This window comes from Penicillium canescens, assembly GCF_028828765.1.
Source record: "Penicillium canescens strain IBT 15451 chromosome Unknown utg000002l_segment0_segment0, whole genome shotgun sequence".
Lineage (NCBI taxonomy): Eukaryota > Fungi > Ascomycota > Eurotiomycetes > Eurotiales > Aspergillaceae > Penicillium > Penicillium canescens.
Window position 1 is genome coordinate 3,666,877 of NW_026703964.1, and position 17,690 is coordinate 3,684,566.

Genomic DNA, 17,690 nt, shown 5'->3' on the forward strand with positions numbered 1-17,690 from the left:
CTTTCCGGAATGCGTGGGGTGGTGATGTAGTGGGATGTGTTTTGCCCCGGAGAAGAGCCGAGACTTGCCTCTCGGGAAGTGACCAGCCGGAGGTCGGATATTGGTATTTCCTAGTCAACATATCTACGAACCTCGACATTCTTATTTCTTCATCTATTCATCTCACAATGCAAGGAACAAACCGTGTCAAATCAGTCCTCGACAAGGGCGGACTCGCATTGGGCGTGTGGCAGATGCTGCCCGGCAGCAACATGTCGCGCACTCTAGCGAGAGCCGGATACGATTGGGTTCTGGTAGACTGTGAACATGGCAACATTGATGGTAAGCAATGCATATCTTCATATATTTAAGAGATACTCACCTTCTTCCAGATGCCGCAATGCACGAAGCTGTCCCCGCCATAACGTCATATGGAGTCAGTCCCATCGTCCGAGTTCCGGATTTCCAATCCTGGATGATCAAACGTATGTGATACGTCGTCAATCCAAGTCACAATATTCTAACTATTTGTATAGGAGCATTGGACGCAGGTGCCCATGGAGTCCTCGCTCCTCTGGTACGAACCGTTGAAGACGCTAAGAGCTTCGTCGAGGCATGCCGATTCCCACCACAGGGCAAGCGAGGCTTCGGCTCGCCATTCCCAATGGAACGCTTTGGGCCAAATGTGACTGCTACGCAGTATCTTACGGAGGCAAATGCCAACATATTGCTATCTGTGCAAATTGAGACGAAAGAAGCATTCGACGATGTCGATGCCATTGCCGCTGTTGATGGGCTCGACCTGTTGTTTGTGGGACCATTCGATCTCGGCAATGGCATCGGCCACCCCGTGCTCACTGGCACGTTCGCGCCTGAATTGGAGCAGGCTATTGAAAAGGTTCTGGCTTCAGCACACAAGGCTGGCAAGAAGGCTGGTATTTACTGTGGGAGTGGAACTCAAGCGAAGAAATATGCCGATCTTGGATATGACTTTGTCAATGTTGTGACTGATATTGGTGCTTTGACTAGCTCGCTGGCGAGTGAGATGCAGATTGTCACTCAGAAGGCGGGTAAGACTGCCTCTGGGCCTTACGGTAACTAGACGGTGTGCCCCCTTTGCAATGATAAAATGGAGGGTATTTGGAATATGCTTGTCTTTAATTTCATAACATGTATCATTATTCATGCACCTAGAGAATGCCAAAAGGAGAGTGATTCGACATCCACCTGGAAGCCTTGAGCAATCGCCTCAAGGTCGAGATCGGACAATTCCAAATTCAGTAAAGGAGACCCAAAGCCAACGGTCCGGTCTGGAAATCCTTGCTCGCCAGTGGGAATGTTTGAGTCGTCCATAACAACACTTTCACCTGGTAGACTGTGCACAGAAGTACTTGTGCGCTGGTTGTCATCCGGGGTGCTAATCCCCAGGTGAGTAATCAGCTTATCCAGATTCTCCTTGGCCTTCTCTGCTGCAGCATAGAGACGTGTATGCTCGACTAGGATATTGCGGCAGAGTGCCAGAGATTGAAAGACAGTAGAATTGCTTCCCTTCTGTGCAACTATTCGGGCGTGGATCGTTGCGCTGATGTAGGTGGCATAAGACAACATATATGGCGCACTGCTTAATGAGAAATGCTGGGAGTAGTCGTGCAAAATTTGAACAATCTGATTTGCAGCCGACGTGCAGGCGTTTACTGACTCGTGGGCGGTTGTTGAATTGATCACGCCGCCATGGCCTCCTGTGATTAATGGGCGATGCACAAGAATGACCAACACGTTAAATAGAGCCCTAAATCTCGTCAGTGGTTTTCGATTGACCTTGGCTGAGTGTAAGTGCATACAGGAGACATGCAGACTGAGGCAAAAGAACCGATTGGTCTGGAAAGGATAGGTAATCAAGCTGAGGCGTCAGGCTTTGTCGCCATCTTCTCAACTGGGACTTTATATCCTCTGAGACACTCTCTTTGTGGGCAGGACTCGACTCTCGGGATTCGGAGTATATTTCGCATAGGATACGTTCGACGATCGTTGTCAATTCGCAGAATTTGGTAAGCAAAGATACATTCAATGATGGAACCACCTTATATGGCTTGTTTGTCGTATATGAAATATCCTGGAAAGGCTCCAATTCGTCATAATCATCCAAGAAGTCCAAAGATGCCCTCATGTTGACATGATTGAGAAGGGGCGGTCTTCCTTGGAAAAGGCATTGGATCTTGTCAATTACTGTAGACTTATTAGACTCAATTGCGGTAATGCCAGCTGGTGATTCTGGACTCACAATATGCACCCCAAAGTACTCGCTTCCGGATTTCAAGCTCTTCAGCAGGAATACCATCGGGGGAAGGGAGCACATGCAATCCGAGATCAATAAACATATTAAACGCATTGCCGGCATAAAGCCACGATAAACTCCTCTCATCACATCGCGAGAAAAGCGCATTAGACATAATCAGCAATGCCTGAAGAGTGGTGATTTCACTTTTATCGAAGCAATCCCGGAGAAGCTGGGTAAACCGTTGACGGAATTTCCATCCTGCGGTAGTAATGTCATTTGGGTCCGAGCGAAGCTCGGGACTGTCACAATGTTTCGATACTACAAAGAATATCGCATTCAATAGCAACTTGGAGAAGTAGGGTCCTTCGCAGGCCATGTCTCGCATGAATGCTGGCCGGTAGATTATCTGCGCTGTGTAGAGTTGACGACTCCAGTATATGGAGAGGAGATGCATGCCGATTTCGGGATCGACCCCATCAAAGTCTAGTCTTCCTGCAGCTAGATTGAGAGGCTCGAGTTGTCCTGGGAATACTCCTTTAGTATCATACCTATAGATCTTCTATGGTGCACGACTTACTCTGCCTTGCGGTCTGAGAGAAAAGAAGATGCCGTATCATCTCTTCATTGGAATGATCATCCGAAGGTGGTCGATTCTGCTCAGTATAGTTTGGACTCGTATCATCATAAACTGTACTCGTTGGACCATGGTACAGCGATATATTCCTGCGGTCGTTTTCCGGAACCTCTGGATGCGATGCATCTCTAATTTCATTGGAAGAATCATTTCGCGAGAGACCGATGCCCCCTCCTATTCTTGAAATTGGCAATGGAGTTCGTGATGAGCTACCCAATGTAGATGGGCTACCCACCGTAATGGGACTTGCTTGCTTTGACTGCACTCTCCCAGACGGACCGGCACTTCTGTTCCGTAGCTGAGTGCATTGCCGTCGAAGTATGTCATTCTCCTGCTCTAGTTCTGCAATGCGGTGATTGGTTGGTCTGAATATAAATAATCAGTCCTTTATAATTCAATTCGGGGGATCTACTTCTTACCTTGGCTTTTGGTGCACAGCCCCTACCTGGCAATCGATTCCCTTGGCCACACAGTTGCCGCACTGAGGTCTTTGTGCATCACACTTCAACTACTAATTTTCAGCTCTGGATAACTATATAGGGACATAGTCTCGTACCTTTTTCTGGCGGCAGAACACGCACGCTGCCGCCGATCGGCTTCTTCGAGTCGACATTGGTAGTCGGAAAGTCTCATTCCGAGATTTGCCCCCAAGATCACTCAGGCCGGATATTGCGGCCTTGGATCTCAGGCCTTCAAACCACACTAACTTAGTTACAACATCATCAACAAGCTTTGTGGGGGTGGCTGAAGCACATCTAAAAGAGGATCTTGGATATTTGGACGAGGTATGGTCTCCGAGCCAGTCAGTCCTTTTTTTAGCCCTAATCCCGGCAACGCCCCGGGGTCTGCCTGACTGGTCAAAGTATTCCAACATATATCCTGAGAAGTATGAGAGCATGTCAGCATTATCTACGCCCAGGTCACTTGCTAACCTCATAGCCATGAATTTCCCCTGTCATGCTCATACAAAGCATCTATAAAATCCAATCAATGCAATCTGTCGTGTACAAGCCCTGGGAATCTACATGTAGGTAAAAGCTCAAGGGAATAAAGCCGAGAAAGCATCTGTAACCCCATAATTCGTAAATCCCTAGCCAAAAATGAGTCCCATAAGCGCCACGCTCACAATGCCCCAAGAAAAGAAACTCCAATGAATGCACCAGTCTCACGATCCCGGTCCAAATCCAGCAATTCAAAGCACGTCAAGATCAAAACCCGACCAGACCAGATAAATCGAGCCCTCAATGCCCACCATCGGAATCCGGAACCTTCCCCCAGAAGCAACAACAACCCGATCAACCTCTCCGCGACACTCAGGCATAGCACTCCTCATCTCACGAGCAAGCACATCCCGAAAACTAGCAAAAGCCTCACGCTTCCCGCGCAGATCCTGATTGCCGCGCTGGACGAGCTCGACAAATTCACGAGTGTAGATATCAGGGTTGCGCGCTGAGTCGACATAGTCGATTATTTCTGGTGGGAGTTGGATGCTGGACAAGGGTGGGTTTGAGGGGTCTGTCGTTTGGTCCGGTTGGATTTCGGTATTTGGGGGGAGTTGGGTGTGTGTCGAAAGGTTTGAGAGGGCTAGGGTAAGGTTTTTGCTGGGTTGGGTTGTTGGTTAGTTTTTTTAGTTAAGTTGGTTTGGGGTTGCGAGTCTGGGGACTGGGTTGGGTCGTGGGATGCGGGTGATTCTTTGGTTTTGGTTGCGATTGGGGGAATGGAGGTTGTGAAAACAGGTCAAGTGTAGCTAACGTACATCTTTCGCACGAGCTCTTGCTGTGTCTCTGGGCCTAGGTAGCCGTGGACGGCGGATTGAATCTCGAATAACTGTTGGATGACATCTTTTAGGTCGTCTGTATAGCGCGTTAGCTTTGGGACCCTGCTGCTGACCAGGATAGAACTCGCCATCGACCGTTTTCAAGGTCACAGGAGCCATGGCTTTACCTGTTGAAAGAAGAAAGGACAGGCGAGCTAGAAGTGAGGGAGGTTCTTAGTCTTGCGGGGAGAAAACAAGGCGGTGAGAGAGGTATCAAAGCACATGCGTCGATATCATGAGCGACATGTGTTGGAAAAACTAAGGAGAATTACAGAATAAAAGTCTGAGAACTGATGTCATGTCCAATATGTCACTGTCTATATATGCATAGCTCGAGGGAACCAGTCATTCCCGGAGATGCGCCCGAAGGGCGAACAACACGTACACACGCTGAAACCGCATCATGTGAAACAAAACGACTTCTATCTTGTACTCTACACTTCCCGAGTCCGCAAACTAGCGTATTTGGGGATTTCAATCTCCGTCTCCATCTCAAGTCCGGAGAGGCTCGGGAATCGCTTGCTGAAGTTGGCTTCCCAGTCTTCGCCAGGGCTTGCCGGGGTTGTTTGGAAGGACGGACTCTGGCCCTGGCCTTGGCTGGTGCCAGGTCGCGAGGTGTCTGCGCCAACGCGCAAATTCTTGGGCTTTGGCGGTGCGGTTGGTCTGGCTGCGGGACGTTGCGTAGATGGGTAGCTGGTGGTGGTGCCAGATCCTGCTGGGGCGCTGTTGTCGTCCCGGCGGTCCGGAGTAGCTATGGAGCCCTCGCGAGCGCTGTAACTAGGACCAGATGTTCTAGATGCGGGGATTTGACTGGGGATGGATTGGGTTTCACTCTGCTTTGCCTGCAAAGAAGAAGTCTCTGTGAACCGACCATATCCAGTCGCTGTCTTGGGGACGACCGGCTTGCTAGACTCTCCGAGCAATGACTGCACCTTGTTCTGAATGGTACGGGAGCGAGGGCCATCGCTGGCCGACCTTCCTCCATCGCCCTTTTCAGCAACCCGGCGGCGATACTCGGCTGCAGCACTGGCAACCCGTTTTTCTTCTTGTGAGAGTCGACGACGCTCCAGCTCTCGGCGCATCTCGGGTGAGATATCGTCGCGGTCTGCGTCTTCCAGAGCAATATCATTGTCTGGCGAAAAGCGCTCCTCGCCTGAATCAGACCCTCCGATCAAGCTTTGCTGAGGCATCCCCTCGGACGAGGGTGTTGAGGGCTTATCCTGGTTGCCCGCCTCGAATCGGCGGAAAGCATCGCCAAATCGTCCGGCAAACAAGTTCTTGCCTCCTGAGAGCGAAAGAGTAGAGAGACTGCCACGCTGTTTGTGCTTGTGGCTACCGCTAGAGCGTTTTTCACGCTTCCGGTTGCTTTCCTCTTCCTCCTTTGCTCGTAGATAGTCAACATCCGAAGAAATATTAGCCCGGTCAGCATCCCGATCAATGTCGGTACGGACAGACCGTAGGGGCGCACCACCTTCGTACTGCGCACGAGACATATCCAAAGAGGAGCGGGGGCTTTCCGAATTCCGCGGCAAGTCATATCTCGCCGGTGATTGTACTGACATGGGACGAGCCTTTGCCACGGCAGACTTGGAGCGTCCCACGGGGTCGCTCATCTCCAACCCAGATGGGCGTCGCAAAGTCTCCATGGATGGACGCGCAGAGTTAGAGAGAGTAGAGATACGATCAGATGATAGGCGGGGGCTCGCTTCCGGCTTCAGGCTTGACATCGGAGGCGACGGCGCCTTGTCTTCTACCTTCCAGGGTTGACTGGAAGGCCGCTCATTATCGGACGAGGGGAATCGATAAATCGGGCGACTAGATATCTTCGGCTCTGGCAGACGAGGTGTTTGAGCGGGCGAAGTCATGGTACCGGTCGACACCATCGTTGGCCGCTGGGGAGTGGGCTGATACAAGTGGGCTGGCTGCCGTGTAGGTACTTCGCGAGCATTGGGAGATCGTACGGGTGACGCTTGAGATGGTCGCTTGAAAGCTGGCTTTTGCTCGCGCTCAGGTGACTGGTGGCGGGCAAAGACGTCATCAGCCAAGGCGTTGGTGAGTCGCTGAGATAGATCTTCGTCCTCGGACTTTGATTCTGTCACAGTTGGTTCGAACTCAAACTTGTCACCCTTCTCGTGCAAGATGTCAAACTGGTCCAATGATGGGAATCGTTTTGACATCTCCTCTACCGTCTTCTTTCGGGAAGCGCCTCCATCTAAAGCGGCGAACGGATCAGTCGACGAGCCACCGGCCGGGTTCCGGTACGGCGATGGACTGGGTCGCGCGGAGCTATTGTGGGACGACTGGGGTTTCCCTGGTCTACCACGTCGCATAGGCGCAATCTCGGGGATGATCTCGGTCTCCTGCACCGGCGGGGAGAACACTGCGCCAGCTGCGGGGGCCTCTACAGGCGTAGGAGGAAGCTCCTGGTACTTGCGCGCTTCTGAGACAGAGCGATTGGAATATATCTACACGGCGTCAACATCAAATCTCCAAAAAAAAAAAAAAGAAAAGAAAAGAAAAGAAAAAAGAAAGGGTGATGACGAACGTCTTTGATCGGAACTTCCTTTCCTTGCATCTTGCATACCTCGCGCATCACCTCGTATATATTGGGACGGTTGCGCGGGTCTTCCTTCAGCATTGAACCTGAGCGAGTGTGTCAGTAGCAGGTCCTCGACCTCGAAGATATTCCCTAGACTCACCAATCAATAGCTTTAACCGAGGCGAGAACGATGGGTAGGAGGGGTATTTGAAGGTTGCGTTGAGAATGGCCATCTGACCAACCTCTTCAAACGGAGTCGTATAGTAGCATAGTTTGTACAAGAACACACCGAGTGCCCAAATATCACTCTTTTCGTCAATTGGTTGCTTCCGGTAGACGTCAATCATCTCCGGACTGCGGTACTGCAACGTCGTATGTCGCTGGACATCATCTTCAATCAGGCGACCTTCAGCGGCCGAAGTCGCAGCAGGACGAGGGGGTGCGGAGGACCCAAAATCACACAGCTTGTAAGTGGCGGAGCTCCCCTTGCCCGAGATCAACACATTCTCAACTTTCAAATCACGATGGAGAAGAGGGGGCTTGAGATAGTGCATACAAGCAACGCCTTCAGCCACATCCGAGAAAATCTTAACAATTTCTGGCTCTGTCAAGCGGTGTTGAAGCCGGGTGTTCATGAAGTCAATCAGACCCCCGCCCGCGCAGTACTCCATAACCAAGAACACTTCATATCCGCCGCCGCGCAACTGCGAAGCATGCGAATCAATATACTTCACAATATGCCGGTGGCCCTTAAGTTTCTTCATCGTTTCGACCTCGGTGCGCATGTTGGCGAGGGCCGCTTTGTCGGGCACGGCAACCCGCTTGAGCACTGCGGTCTCGGAGCCATTGACAGGTTGGGGCAGTCGCACCACGTAGACATGAGCAAAGCCACCTTCAGAGAGGTACTTTTCCACTACCACGCGATGGCTGCCGACCTGCACCTTAGTGCCCGGAAGCAAGGTCCCCGCAGGTGCAGTCGCTGCGGCGACGGGGTTATAGGCGGGGAATTGACGTGACGTCGCGGAATGACCATGGTAGGCTTGGGAGGACATGGTGGCACGGATGCCCTTAAAGGGCAGGTCAGGAATCGGTTCTCGACGACTAGCGATGCGGCATAGAGAGAGAGAGGGAGAAGGAGAATTGGAGGGGGGAAGGCGAATGTTGGAGATGGGTGCGAGAGGAGCTAAGGGGACAAGTTGGCGGGGAGGCGGAGACACGGGGGTAGTACCTGACTACCAAACAGCCGCAAAGGACAGAAATGAAGCTGAGTTGAGATAGGAAGAGGACGATCGATGCCAGAGAGCAATGGAATCTCAACACCGCCCAATCATCGGCTACGGATCACGTTCTGCCGAGTCCCTCTCTCTCTCTTTCTCTACACGAACAGACTAACTCGGGCTTCGAATGGCCCCAGTGGGCCACTCCATTCATTCCACTTGATGACTCCAGTGGCTCCAATGACCCCTACGTACGGCCCTGACCTGGTCATGGCCTCGCATCTCATGCCCTAGGTCATGGGACCTGGTTCCGGGTGGCCTACCGGAGAGCCAACTATATATCCAACAGGCTCCAGATTACCTCAACCCTTGCAAAAGCCAAAGCGAACCGCCGTAACCTTTCAGGGCTAGCGACCCACTACGTTCGAACCATCCCCAACCGCTTGACCGCAATATCAACTCGGAGGTTGTGATATTCCGCGTCCCCACGAGCCAAAATTGAGGTGGTATTGGCTCAGGTAGCCTCTAGGGTCCGACTCAAATAGGGGAAATACCAGAATACCGTGACACTGTTATACATGTAGAGAGTATAAACGCCCATGATATCACCGTGTCTCACCTGCCCTGGGCTCAGGTGTCGAGGTGTCAACATGGGATGATATAAGCAATTCCCAAAAGGGAAAAACCAAAACAAGAAAACACTTCGGACTTCAACTTGATATTCATGACGATGAGCTTCATCTATTATAAAATAAAAGATACCAGATGATGTCCCATGCTAATACCTTGCTATCACTCAATTATCTCTAGAAGATCTTCACGGAGGGGTACTACTGCATCAACAGTCTCATCCCTTGACGTTCCAGGGCCACTCATACTTGGGCGTTGAGCCGCGTGGCATTCAAAAGTATTCAATGTAATGTTAGATGTCGCATCCCAAAATCCATAGTACCGATTGAGTAAATGTCTTAGCAGGCAGCCGTGGCCAAGATGTGATGGCCACGTCGAATGTGCAGGAGTTGGCGCCGATCCTTAGCGGCTCCCACGTCTCCCAAACAAACCCCCCCCGTGGCAACACACACTTCCCATCTTTCGCTTCGATTTCGCGCTTTGGGGTCTGGGAATCTGTGCATAGTCATACTGATTCTGATTTTGTCTGAGATTAGCACAGATAGCCCTCCAAGCACTGAGGCCTTGGGCACTCAGTGCAACTCTCATCCGATTGAACATGATCTGGCAATTGACATTCAACCGCGAGATCCCATCTAACTAGGTTTGAACACCAATCCAGGTCCCAAATCGGTCATTTTTCTATCGGCTGAGGCTGTGCTGCACCGCAGTCGCCTTATTATATATCGTGTTTCCCTCGTTGATCCGACATGGACGAGGGCCCGCCGCCTCCGCCGCCGCCACATGGCGAGAATCCTCATACGACGGAGGGCGAATATCGCAAATCCTCCGATCTGCCCCAGGGCAATTACGACATCTTTATTGTTCCACCTCACTCCGCTGGCTCGGGTTTCCTCTACCTTCCGTCTCTACAATGCAACCGAAACAGTTTCCTGGCCGGTGTCGCGAGTACGCTGCTGGCCGTGATGGCCTGGGTGCTTGTCTCTCCGATCTTGAAAGCATGGTATATAGCCTCCGTTGGCAGTGGAAGTGGAATGGGCATGGCAGTGGTCGCGCTCGGGTTAGGCGTCGCTGGGTGGGCATTTGGGTCTGCCCAGTCTGGTAGCGCTGGCGACAAAGGCAACGGCGGTGCTCGAGGAGGACGGTTCGGCTTTAATGGTCCTGGAGGCCCGGGGGCCCCTGGCAATGGTGGACCAAACAGCAACCAGAACTCCTCCGGTGCCGGCTATGGCCAGGGTAAAGGCTACGGCGGCAATGGGGATCAGCGACAACAGCATGGAGGAAACTTTGGCGGACAACAGCGCGGCAACCAGTATGCTGGAAACCAGCATAGTGGTGGTCCTCCTCCAAACGCTGAAAATGAGAAGCGTGAAAAGGAAGAGGCCGAAAGACGCGCTAAAGAAGAACGAGCCAAAGAACAGCAGGCTAAGGAAGAGCGTGCTCGGGAGGAGCGGGCCAGAGAGGAGCGTGCTAGGGAGGAACGTGCTAAGGCAGAGCGTGCTGCTAAAGAAGCCCGTGCCAAAGAAGAAGCTAAGCGCAAAGAGGAATTGCGCCGCAAGATGGATGAGTTCAAGCGCAAACGCGACGCAGAGGCCAAGGAGAAGGAGAAGAAGCGCGAGCGCGAAGCCATGGAGAAAGAACTCAAGGAGCGCCGCGAGCAGCTTGAGAAAGAAATGGCAGCAGCTAAGGCAGCCGCCGAAAAAGAAGCTCGCGATCGAATGGAGAAAGAAGCCGCTGAAGCTCGTGAGAGGCACGCAAAGGCCGAAGCCGAGGCGAAAGCCAAAGCCGAAAAGCTGGAAGCAGAAGCCAAGGAGCGGGCTGCCAAAGCAGCTGCTGAGAAAGAAGCCGCTGCAAAAGAAGCTGCCCACAAGGAAGCCATGGCTAGGTTTGCGGCTCTCAAAGAGGCAGCAAGCAAGAAGTATGCCGAAAAGAAGGCCCAAGACGCAAAAAAAGAGGCCGCTGCGAAACCACCGCCTAAACCAGCCAGTGCTGGCAATCCTCCTCGTACACCTTCTCCCAAGAAACCACCTCATCCAACGGCCAACACGGCTGCCGAAGACGATGCCTATTCCTTTCGGCCCTACGACAGACCACGGCGCCCATACGCAGCTGCAACCTCCGTCTACTCGGAGTCCTCTTACGCGCCTTCTCACTCAACTGCGCGCACAACTCCTCCGCCTTCACATCGCAGCTCATACTCAACCAAGGATCCAGACAAGATCGTGATCCAAGGTGTGTACGCCTTCAACAACGCCTTCATGAAAACACCCATAGCACAGCTCGTTTCCGGCCAGGGCATGATAACCGACGGCCTCGTGCTTCGAATCACAACCGAAGGCCTCTTCATCGACGATGACCTGCGCGGCATCGGCCAGCGCGAATGGGACGTCAAAGCATGGACCCTCAAGCTGGCCGAGGTATGGTGTCCACAAGTGAACGCAGCAACCTCCGCCAAATTACCCTCCAGCAACCCCTTCTCCTTCCGGCGCGGGAACAACGTCCCCACAAACGAAGAGTCGGAGGTCTTTCTCGCCAATTTTCTCAAGGTCTGCAAGAATACTTGCCGCCTGGCTTCGCCGAGTGCATGCTTTTCTCCCAGCGCTGCAGGTAGTGCTGTCAATGGTGGCAAGTCTGACTTTCGTGGTCTGCATGTTCTACGCGCTAGTCTGCGCGACCAGGAAGGGAAGAGGTATGTCTTCGTGTTGCAGGACACCGAGGCGTGGAAGGTCGCTATTGGACTCCAGCGGCTGCGGGCTGGTGCTCTAGTCCGCGCACTGGGTGTATCAGCCATGCCAGTTCCAGAATGCAAGACCATGCTCAGTGGTCTGGGCTATGTTTGATTGAATCCAGCGTCGTTGCTGCTTGCTGGATCTCATCCCATCCCATTCTTATTTCTTGCTTCTTTCGTCTTCATCTTCATCTTCATCTTCGTATGCCCTATGCCCTTTTTGTGTTCGACTGTTCGACTTGATCGTCATCCCTCATAAGCGGCGGAGTTTGCTTCATGCTGTTCTGTCCCCTATATCCATTCGCTTTCTTGTTGCCTTACCATTCCCAAATTTTTGAGATTCCCCCCTTATCATGATCATGTTTTGAATTTCGTTGTTTATTAATTAGTACAGTTGTTTAGCAAGAGGAGAGCAGAGGAGAGTACATACCGCACAACCATAGCCGCAATTATTTAGTTATATTATACTGATTTTACGAATGCATAGCATGATTATAGCTATACAGAGAGAAACTACACCTAGCCTAAAGAAGAATGGGGAGAGAGAAAAGACATGCTTCAGGAAGTCTAATGGATTTCGTCTCACGTAGATGTACGCACGCTATATGCCGCTCCTCGACTGGAAACCAGATCGAGAAGCATGGAGTATTTCGACTGCAAAGACGTGTAACTGATTGTCCCAAACAAGAAGAAGCCCAGGGGGAAAAAAGCTGAACCAATGAGCTTGTATAAACGCCGGAAATGGTCTGTCGGATATATCTTGTATATCTTGCGTGCGCTCTCCGAATCTCCTTCATGATGCACCATTCTCGTAGATTCATACAGATTCCAACAAACATATACACAGTTCTCGAAAGGAGACACAACGGGGCAAAAGAGATAAGAGAAAAAAAGGGATGCAATAAGAAGAGAAGATGGAAAGGGGAAAAAAATCAAATCTATCATATCGGGAATCATATGGGCGTTTCCTTAGAAACAGAAACATGAACATGGCGAGAACATCGTGTGGTGTGAACAAAGGGCCGAAAACAGAAAATGACGCCCTGGCTTCCGCCAAATCAATGTATAGGATATCGAGGTGTAACTCCAACTCCGGTCGAAGACATGCGAATTCCTTTGTTCTCCCGCTTCATCCATTCCATACGAATTATAGCTGAAGCGAGAGAATTGGTGGGTGGTTGGGAAAGGGGGCTATGGACTGCCCGGGGCCGTCTTCGTCTAGAAGGGGAAGCCGCCGCCGCGAGCCTGGCCGCCGAAGGGGTGGCCGCCTGCAGAGGCGAAGCCTCCGCCGCCGCCGCCGTTCATCATGTTGAACAGGATGTTGGGGTCGATGTTGATGTGACTGGCTCCGCCGCCCATACCACCCATGCCGCCCATTCCTCCCATACCACCCATGCCGCCCATGCCTCCCATACCGCCGAAGCCGCCGCCGCCGAACATGTCGGCTGGGTCCATCAGGTCGTCTCCGTTATCATAAGCAGCACGTTTCCTAGGAGATGGGTTAGTTCTGTAGTTGATTTGTGATGAAGGGGAGATCGTAAACTTACTGAGAATCAATGAGGGTTTCGTAGGCCTCTCCGATCTCCTTGAACTTCTCATCACCGGCCTCACCGTCACGGTTCTTATCCGGGTGGTATTGGATGGCCATCTTACGGTAGGCCTTCTTGATCTCGGTCTCGCTGGCATCCTTGCCGACCCCTAGAATCTTGTAGTAATCCTTGCGCTGGGACTTCTTAAGCTCGAACTCGGCGCGACGGATCTCCTCTGCAATGCCCTTCTCGCTGGGGTTGTTCTCGGCAACGCTCTTATAGTCGCGGACGGCATCCTCCCAGTTGTCGGCACCGGCATTGGCCTTGGCACGGACCTTCATAGCCTTGACATAGCCGGGGTCGAGGCGCAGGGCCTCAGTGCAGTCCTGAATAGCAGAATCATACTCCTTGAGGTTGATGTAGGCCTGTGCACGGTTCCCCAGGATCTTGGCGTTCATATCCTTGTTGGTGGGGTCGACCTCGAGAGCTTGGCCCCAGAGATCGATGGCCCGGTGGTAGTCTTTCGCCTTGAAAGCGGTATTTCCTTCCTCCTTAGTGCGGGCCAGCTTCTGCACAATACGCAGCAACTTGATCGCCTGCTTCATGTCCGGGTCCAGCCCGAGGCACATCTTCAGGAGCTTCAGCGCCTGCTCGGACTCACCGGAGGCGTAGAAAGCGCGGGCACGGATCATCATGGCATCCGGGTCCTGGCTGTTCTCGCGCAGCATGCCGATCGCGATGTCCTGTGCCTTGCCGAGCGAGTTGCTGTTGTTCAGCCTCAGCTGGGCCTCGGCTGCCAGGAGCGTCCACTTGCGGGGCTCCTTCACCCCTTGTCCGAGTCCTTGCCGTGCCTGGTCCAGACAGAAGATCACCATTGACACCCCGCGGTCCTCTGCTAATGTCTCCTCGGCTTGTGTGACGAATCGAAGCATTTTCTCTGCGGGGGCTTTGTCGGTCGCGGAGACCGCCGGCTGGATCTGTGACAGCACGTTCAGAGCCTCTGATGGGCGACCCAGGCTGGTCAAGATCTTCGCCCAGCGGTGCATAATCTTGGGATTGTTGGGGTCGAGGTCGTTGGAGCGCTCAATATCCTCGAGTGCGTTCAGGTACTGCTTAGCAGACATGTAGGCCGCCGCGCGGTTGGACAGGTAGGCCGATGAGTTGGGGTTAATCTCAATAGCTGTAGACAAATATTCATCAGCGACCCCGGTCGTCTAGAGTGGATCAAGTCCGAGTTAGAGAAAATGCATACCCTTGTTGTATTCCTGGATCGCTCTGTAGTAGTTGCCATCCTTGAAGAACTTGTTTCCCGCCAGCTTGAACGAGTCAGCCTCATCGGCAGACGATGAGTTCGGCTGGTGCGGTGGGGGAGTCGGACTCCGTTCCTCGTTTGTGCCGTTCTTGAGAGTCTCCTGAGGATCGATGTCCATGGAGCTCCGCTCCTCTCTAGATGCTGCCATGGCCGACAATCGACGACGTAGCTCGTCAGGCGGAAGATTCAGCGGGTGTACGTCCTGGTCACGCGAAGACCGAGCGAACTTGAAAGTAGAATTTGGTCCCGAATTCGAGGACGAGCGACTATGAGAGAAGTATGTTTTGGGTTTGGCGGGGGCTTTGGTGGGCGAGGGAGAGGATTTGGAGGGCGATTTAGAGGGCGACTTGGAAGGCGACTTGGAGGATTTGCGCGAAGCGGAGAAGGAAGTTCTCGGTGATGGGGAATCAGAATCTTTCTCCTTGTCCTTGTCTTTCTTGAAGATATGGGCGAGTTGGACCATTGGGTGGGGGAAAAGAGGCGTTCGGGGGAATTTTTTTTCTATCGAAGGCGGTAGAACCGGGGAGACTTCCAAAGATCTCAAGCACTTCTGAGGTCGACACAATGATATATGTTATGTTCAAACCATGTCAGTCTGCTCTTGTCATGTTAATAAATATGACTGCAAACGCAAACTGTCAACTGCAAACTGCAAACTGCAAACTGTGAATTGTGGACTGTCACCAACGGCGAGCTGAAGTATGGGGGTATGGGTGAAGACAAGAGAAGAAATCGTCTGACCTTTCCCTTATAATATATTTTATATTTTATTTAATGAGAACGTCCTAGGCAAATAATTCAGAGGCTGGAGAGCTACTGGTCTGTGTTAGCGCGCAAAAGAACTGGAGCAATGGAGTCACTACATGCATTTCTCGACGGAAATGATCCCCCCAGCCGCTGGAAAAATCAGGTCAGGTCGATTCGAGAATCTTCTTCTTACGGCACGCATGAAGACTTGATCACCCCCTCAACGGAGTGGGCAGGGATGGCGAGGCTGTCTATAACTCGCAGTGGAGCGGTGGATCCGACATGCAGTTTGCTACGCTGACGGTGACAGGCATACATCCAGCGCTGTGACTGGCGTCTTGGAGAGGGGAACCCCTGCATCGGGCTTTCTTGAGACGGATATACTAACTATGGATACTAAAACATGTCTCGACCAATCCAGGTAGACTGTCGTGTCTTTTTCCCGGGGTAATATCTCGCGTGAGTCTTGGCTCTGAGATATATACAGAAGTGAAGGCCTTGATCCTCCTTAATTTTGCATCTTTTGATGTGTCTTATCTGGCACCCTTTGAAAAACGGGTTGATATGATGTGCTTGATATCGTTCTTGTCTTCCAGCTGGAACCCTCGGTGAACACCTTACCACATGGGCCACTATAAAACTATAAAACCATTGGTCAGTGCTCAAGTCCCTTCTTATGCTTCTTGTGTATCATATTTGATCAGGATGTCAATGGTAGGACTCACATAGGGGTTAAGAAGTAAGATGAAAAGACTCGAACTGGCGGTGAGACCAATATTGAACACGTCGATTCAGACTTGATAAAGCCCCCTGAGCGATGAATTTCATCTGTAGGATATCAAATAAAATTGGCTTTGCATCCAATAAAATTCAGCCACAACCATAACTGAAATAACTTAAAGTTATCAGTTATGTTGACATGTAGTTCGGCCCATGCTTTTTATAGATGTTACCATCGCGACCGACCTTAAGAGACTAGCGCAACTCATCTGCAATCAGACCAGCTCGATAGCCCCCCATCAGGCCGGTAAGTTCTGCCTCCTTTCCGCGATATCAATCCACCTAGAAATCCGCGCATCTCTTAGCCGCGCTGCATGCATTGAGCCATATCTGTGGCTGCCATAAGGTGGTGGCTGGTCCACTTGATAATCTGCACTCACGCGACCAGGGCTAGGGCTGAATGATGAGTCGATTTGAAATGGCGACATGGATGAAATCGGCGAAATTGGTGAGGATGTCGAAGACAATGATCTGTTTCGGGTCTGAGGATCCGGTATACGCGGCCTGTCTGTATGCCCAACTATCCAATATCCTTCGTCTTCGTGCCAGAAAAGGGGTAGACAGGTCTGTGGCCGTCTAGGGAGCGAACTGGATCGGAAGTTGGATGAGGCAAGTGAAGGCAGCTCGCGTTCTTGTTGGGGGTGATAGTCTGGAAATATCTCGTCGGAAGGATTTGGACTTCTCCTCCCTCTGTGGGCTGGGCTTCGTCTGAGATTGGGGTCGAGTGAGGGCCCAGAGGGCCAGTCGTTTCGTCTTTGATACTGCCGTTGTGATGCGGTGTTTGTTGAAGTCGGTGCTGGTGGTAAAGGTTTCCAAACCAGGATGTTGGTAATGCTGGTATCCGGAGGGGGCGAGTGTATATGAATACGAGGATTTGTGGGATCTGGTGGGACACAGAGTCGAGGATTGTCAACTGGAGGCCCCTCGAGGGATGAGAGATCCATGAGCGGAATGTCGAACTTGGGTGACCTTGAGGAAGTTGTGTGAAGTTTTCGTAAACATGGACAAAAGTGCATTGTGCAGACAATATACGGTCAGGGTCCAGTATACACTATCTTTAAACACAGTGGCGTGCTCTTTGATAAGTGGCAATGGTGGGATCGTCGTGAAGGCTCGTATTCAAAACCAAAATAAACATTGGACACGAGAATTAGTCCTAGGACAGGTTGAGGAAAGGCCTGAGATTATGTCCGACCTCACTCGAGACAAAGGATCATGGCATATGCCTTGCAAGGCATGGAGCAGCTTATTATAGAACCAACTCCATAATCTGAGCACATAGGGCGTCCTTAGGGCTAACAACACATAGGGGGATCTCAACGACGCTTATTCTATTCTATTTTTCTCGCCTGCTCAGCATCCATCGTGACCGCTCATCACTTACCCCTGTAAGCACCAATTCCTTGTCCAAGAAACGGTCGCAGGATTTCGCCAGGAGCGGAAAGTGGGCGAATATTTTGCTATGATCCTGAAACTGATTAGCCTCTCGGTCTGAATTGGG

General features: G+C 51.7%; 6 protein-coding genes across 6 annotated transcripts; 2 read left to right on the forward strand and 4 right to left on the reverse strand.

The window, feature by feature from the left end:
- Positions 1–92: 92 nt before the first annotated feature.
- N7446_002605 (HpcH/HpaI aldolase family protein) lies at positions 93–1,096 on the forward strand. The gene is made up of 3 exons (XM_058511354.1): positions 93–321; positions 372–464; positions 516–1,096. The coding sequence occupies exons 1-3, from the start codon at positions 168–170 to the stop codon at positions 1,079–1,081; spliced, it is 813 nt and encodes a 270-aa protein (XP_058376890.1). The 5' UTR covers positions 93–167; the 3' UTR covers positions 1,082–1,096.
- A 65-nt stretch (positions 1,097–1,161) lies between these two features.
- Positions 1,162–3,504, reverse strand: N7446_002606 (Zn(II)2Cys6 transcription factor; the record flags this gene model as incomplete). The annotated part of the gene is made up of 6 exons (XM_058511355.1): positions 1,162–1,768; positions 1,821–2,205; positions 2,261–2,779; positions 2,835–3,256; positions 3,311–3,399; positions 3,448–3,504. 6 exons carry the CDS (start codon positions 3,502–3,504, stop codon positions 1,162–1,164), a joined length of 2,079 nt encoding a protein of 692 aa, XP_058376891.1.
- Positions 3,505–4,083: 579 nt separating this feature from the next.
- nut2 (mediator complex subunit NUT2) lies at positions 4,084–4,827 on the reverse strand (the record flags this gene model as incomplete). Its single annotated transcript, XM_058511356.1, has 3 exons — positions 4,084–4,492; positions 4,648–4,744; positions 4,797–4,827. 3 exons carry the CDS (start codon positions 4,825–4,827, stop codon positions 4,084–4,086), a joined length of 537 nt encoding a protein of 178 aa, XP_058376892.1.
- A 314-nt stretch (positions 4,828–5,141) lies between these two features.
- On the reverse strand, positions 5,142–8,298 carry N7446_002608 (putative serine/threonine protein kinase; the record flags this gene model as incomplete). The annotated part of the gene is made up of 3 exons (XM_058511357.1): positions 5,142–7,172; positions 7,253–7,350; positions 7,407–8,298. The coding sequence occupies 3 exons, from the start codon at positions 8,296–8,298 to the stop codon at positions 5,142–5,144; spliced, it is 3,021 nt and encodes a 1,006-aa protein (XP_058376893.1).
- A 1,544-nt stretch (positions 8,299–9,842) lies between these two features.
- On the forward strand, positions 9,843–11,933 carry N7446_002609 (uncharacterized protein; the record flags this gene model as incomplete). The annotated part of the gene is made up of 1 exon (XM_058511358.1): positions 9,843–11,933. One exon carries the CDS (start codon positions 9,843–9,845, stop codon positions 11,931–11,933), a length of 2,091 nt encoding a protein of 696 aa, XP_058376894.1.
- Positions 11,934–13,039: 1,106 nt separating this feature from the next.
- N7446_002610 (DnaJ and TPR domain protein) lies at positions 13,040–15,125 on the reverse strand (the record flags this gene model as incomplete). The annotated part of the gene is made up of 3 exons (XM_058511359.1): positions 13,040–13,310; positions 13,369–14,530; positions 14,603–15,125. 3 exons carry the CDS (start codon positions 15,123–15,125, stop codon positions 13,040–13,042), a joined length of 1,956 nt encoding a protein of 651 aa, XP_058376895.1.
- Between the last annotated feature and the right edge of the window lie 2,565 nt (positions 15,126–17,690).

Excerpts from the sequence above, each read along its gene's own strand:
- N7446_002605 (XM_058511354.1), top strand. The coding sequence starts at position 168 with ATGCAAGGAACAAACCGTGTCAAATCAGTCCTCGACAAGGGCGGACTC. Across the intron at positions 322-371 it reads TGAACATGGCAACATTGATG|ATGCCGCAATGCACGAAGCT; the intron begins GTAAGCAATGCA and ends ACCTTCTTCCAG. Across the intron at positions 465-515 it reads CCAATCCTGGATGATCAAAC|GAGCATTGGACGCAGGTGCC; the intron begins GTATGTGATACG and ends CTATTTGTATAG.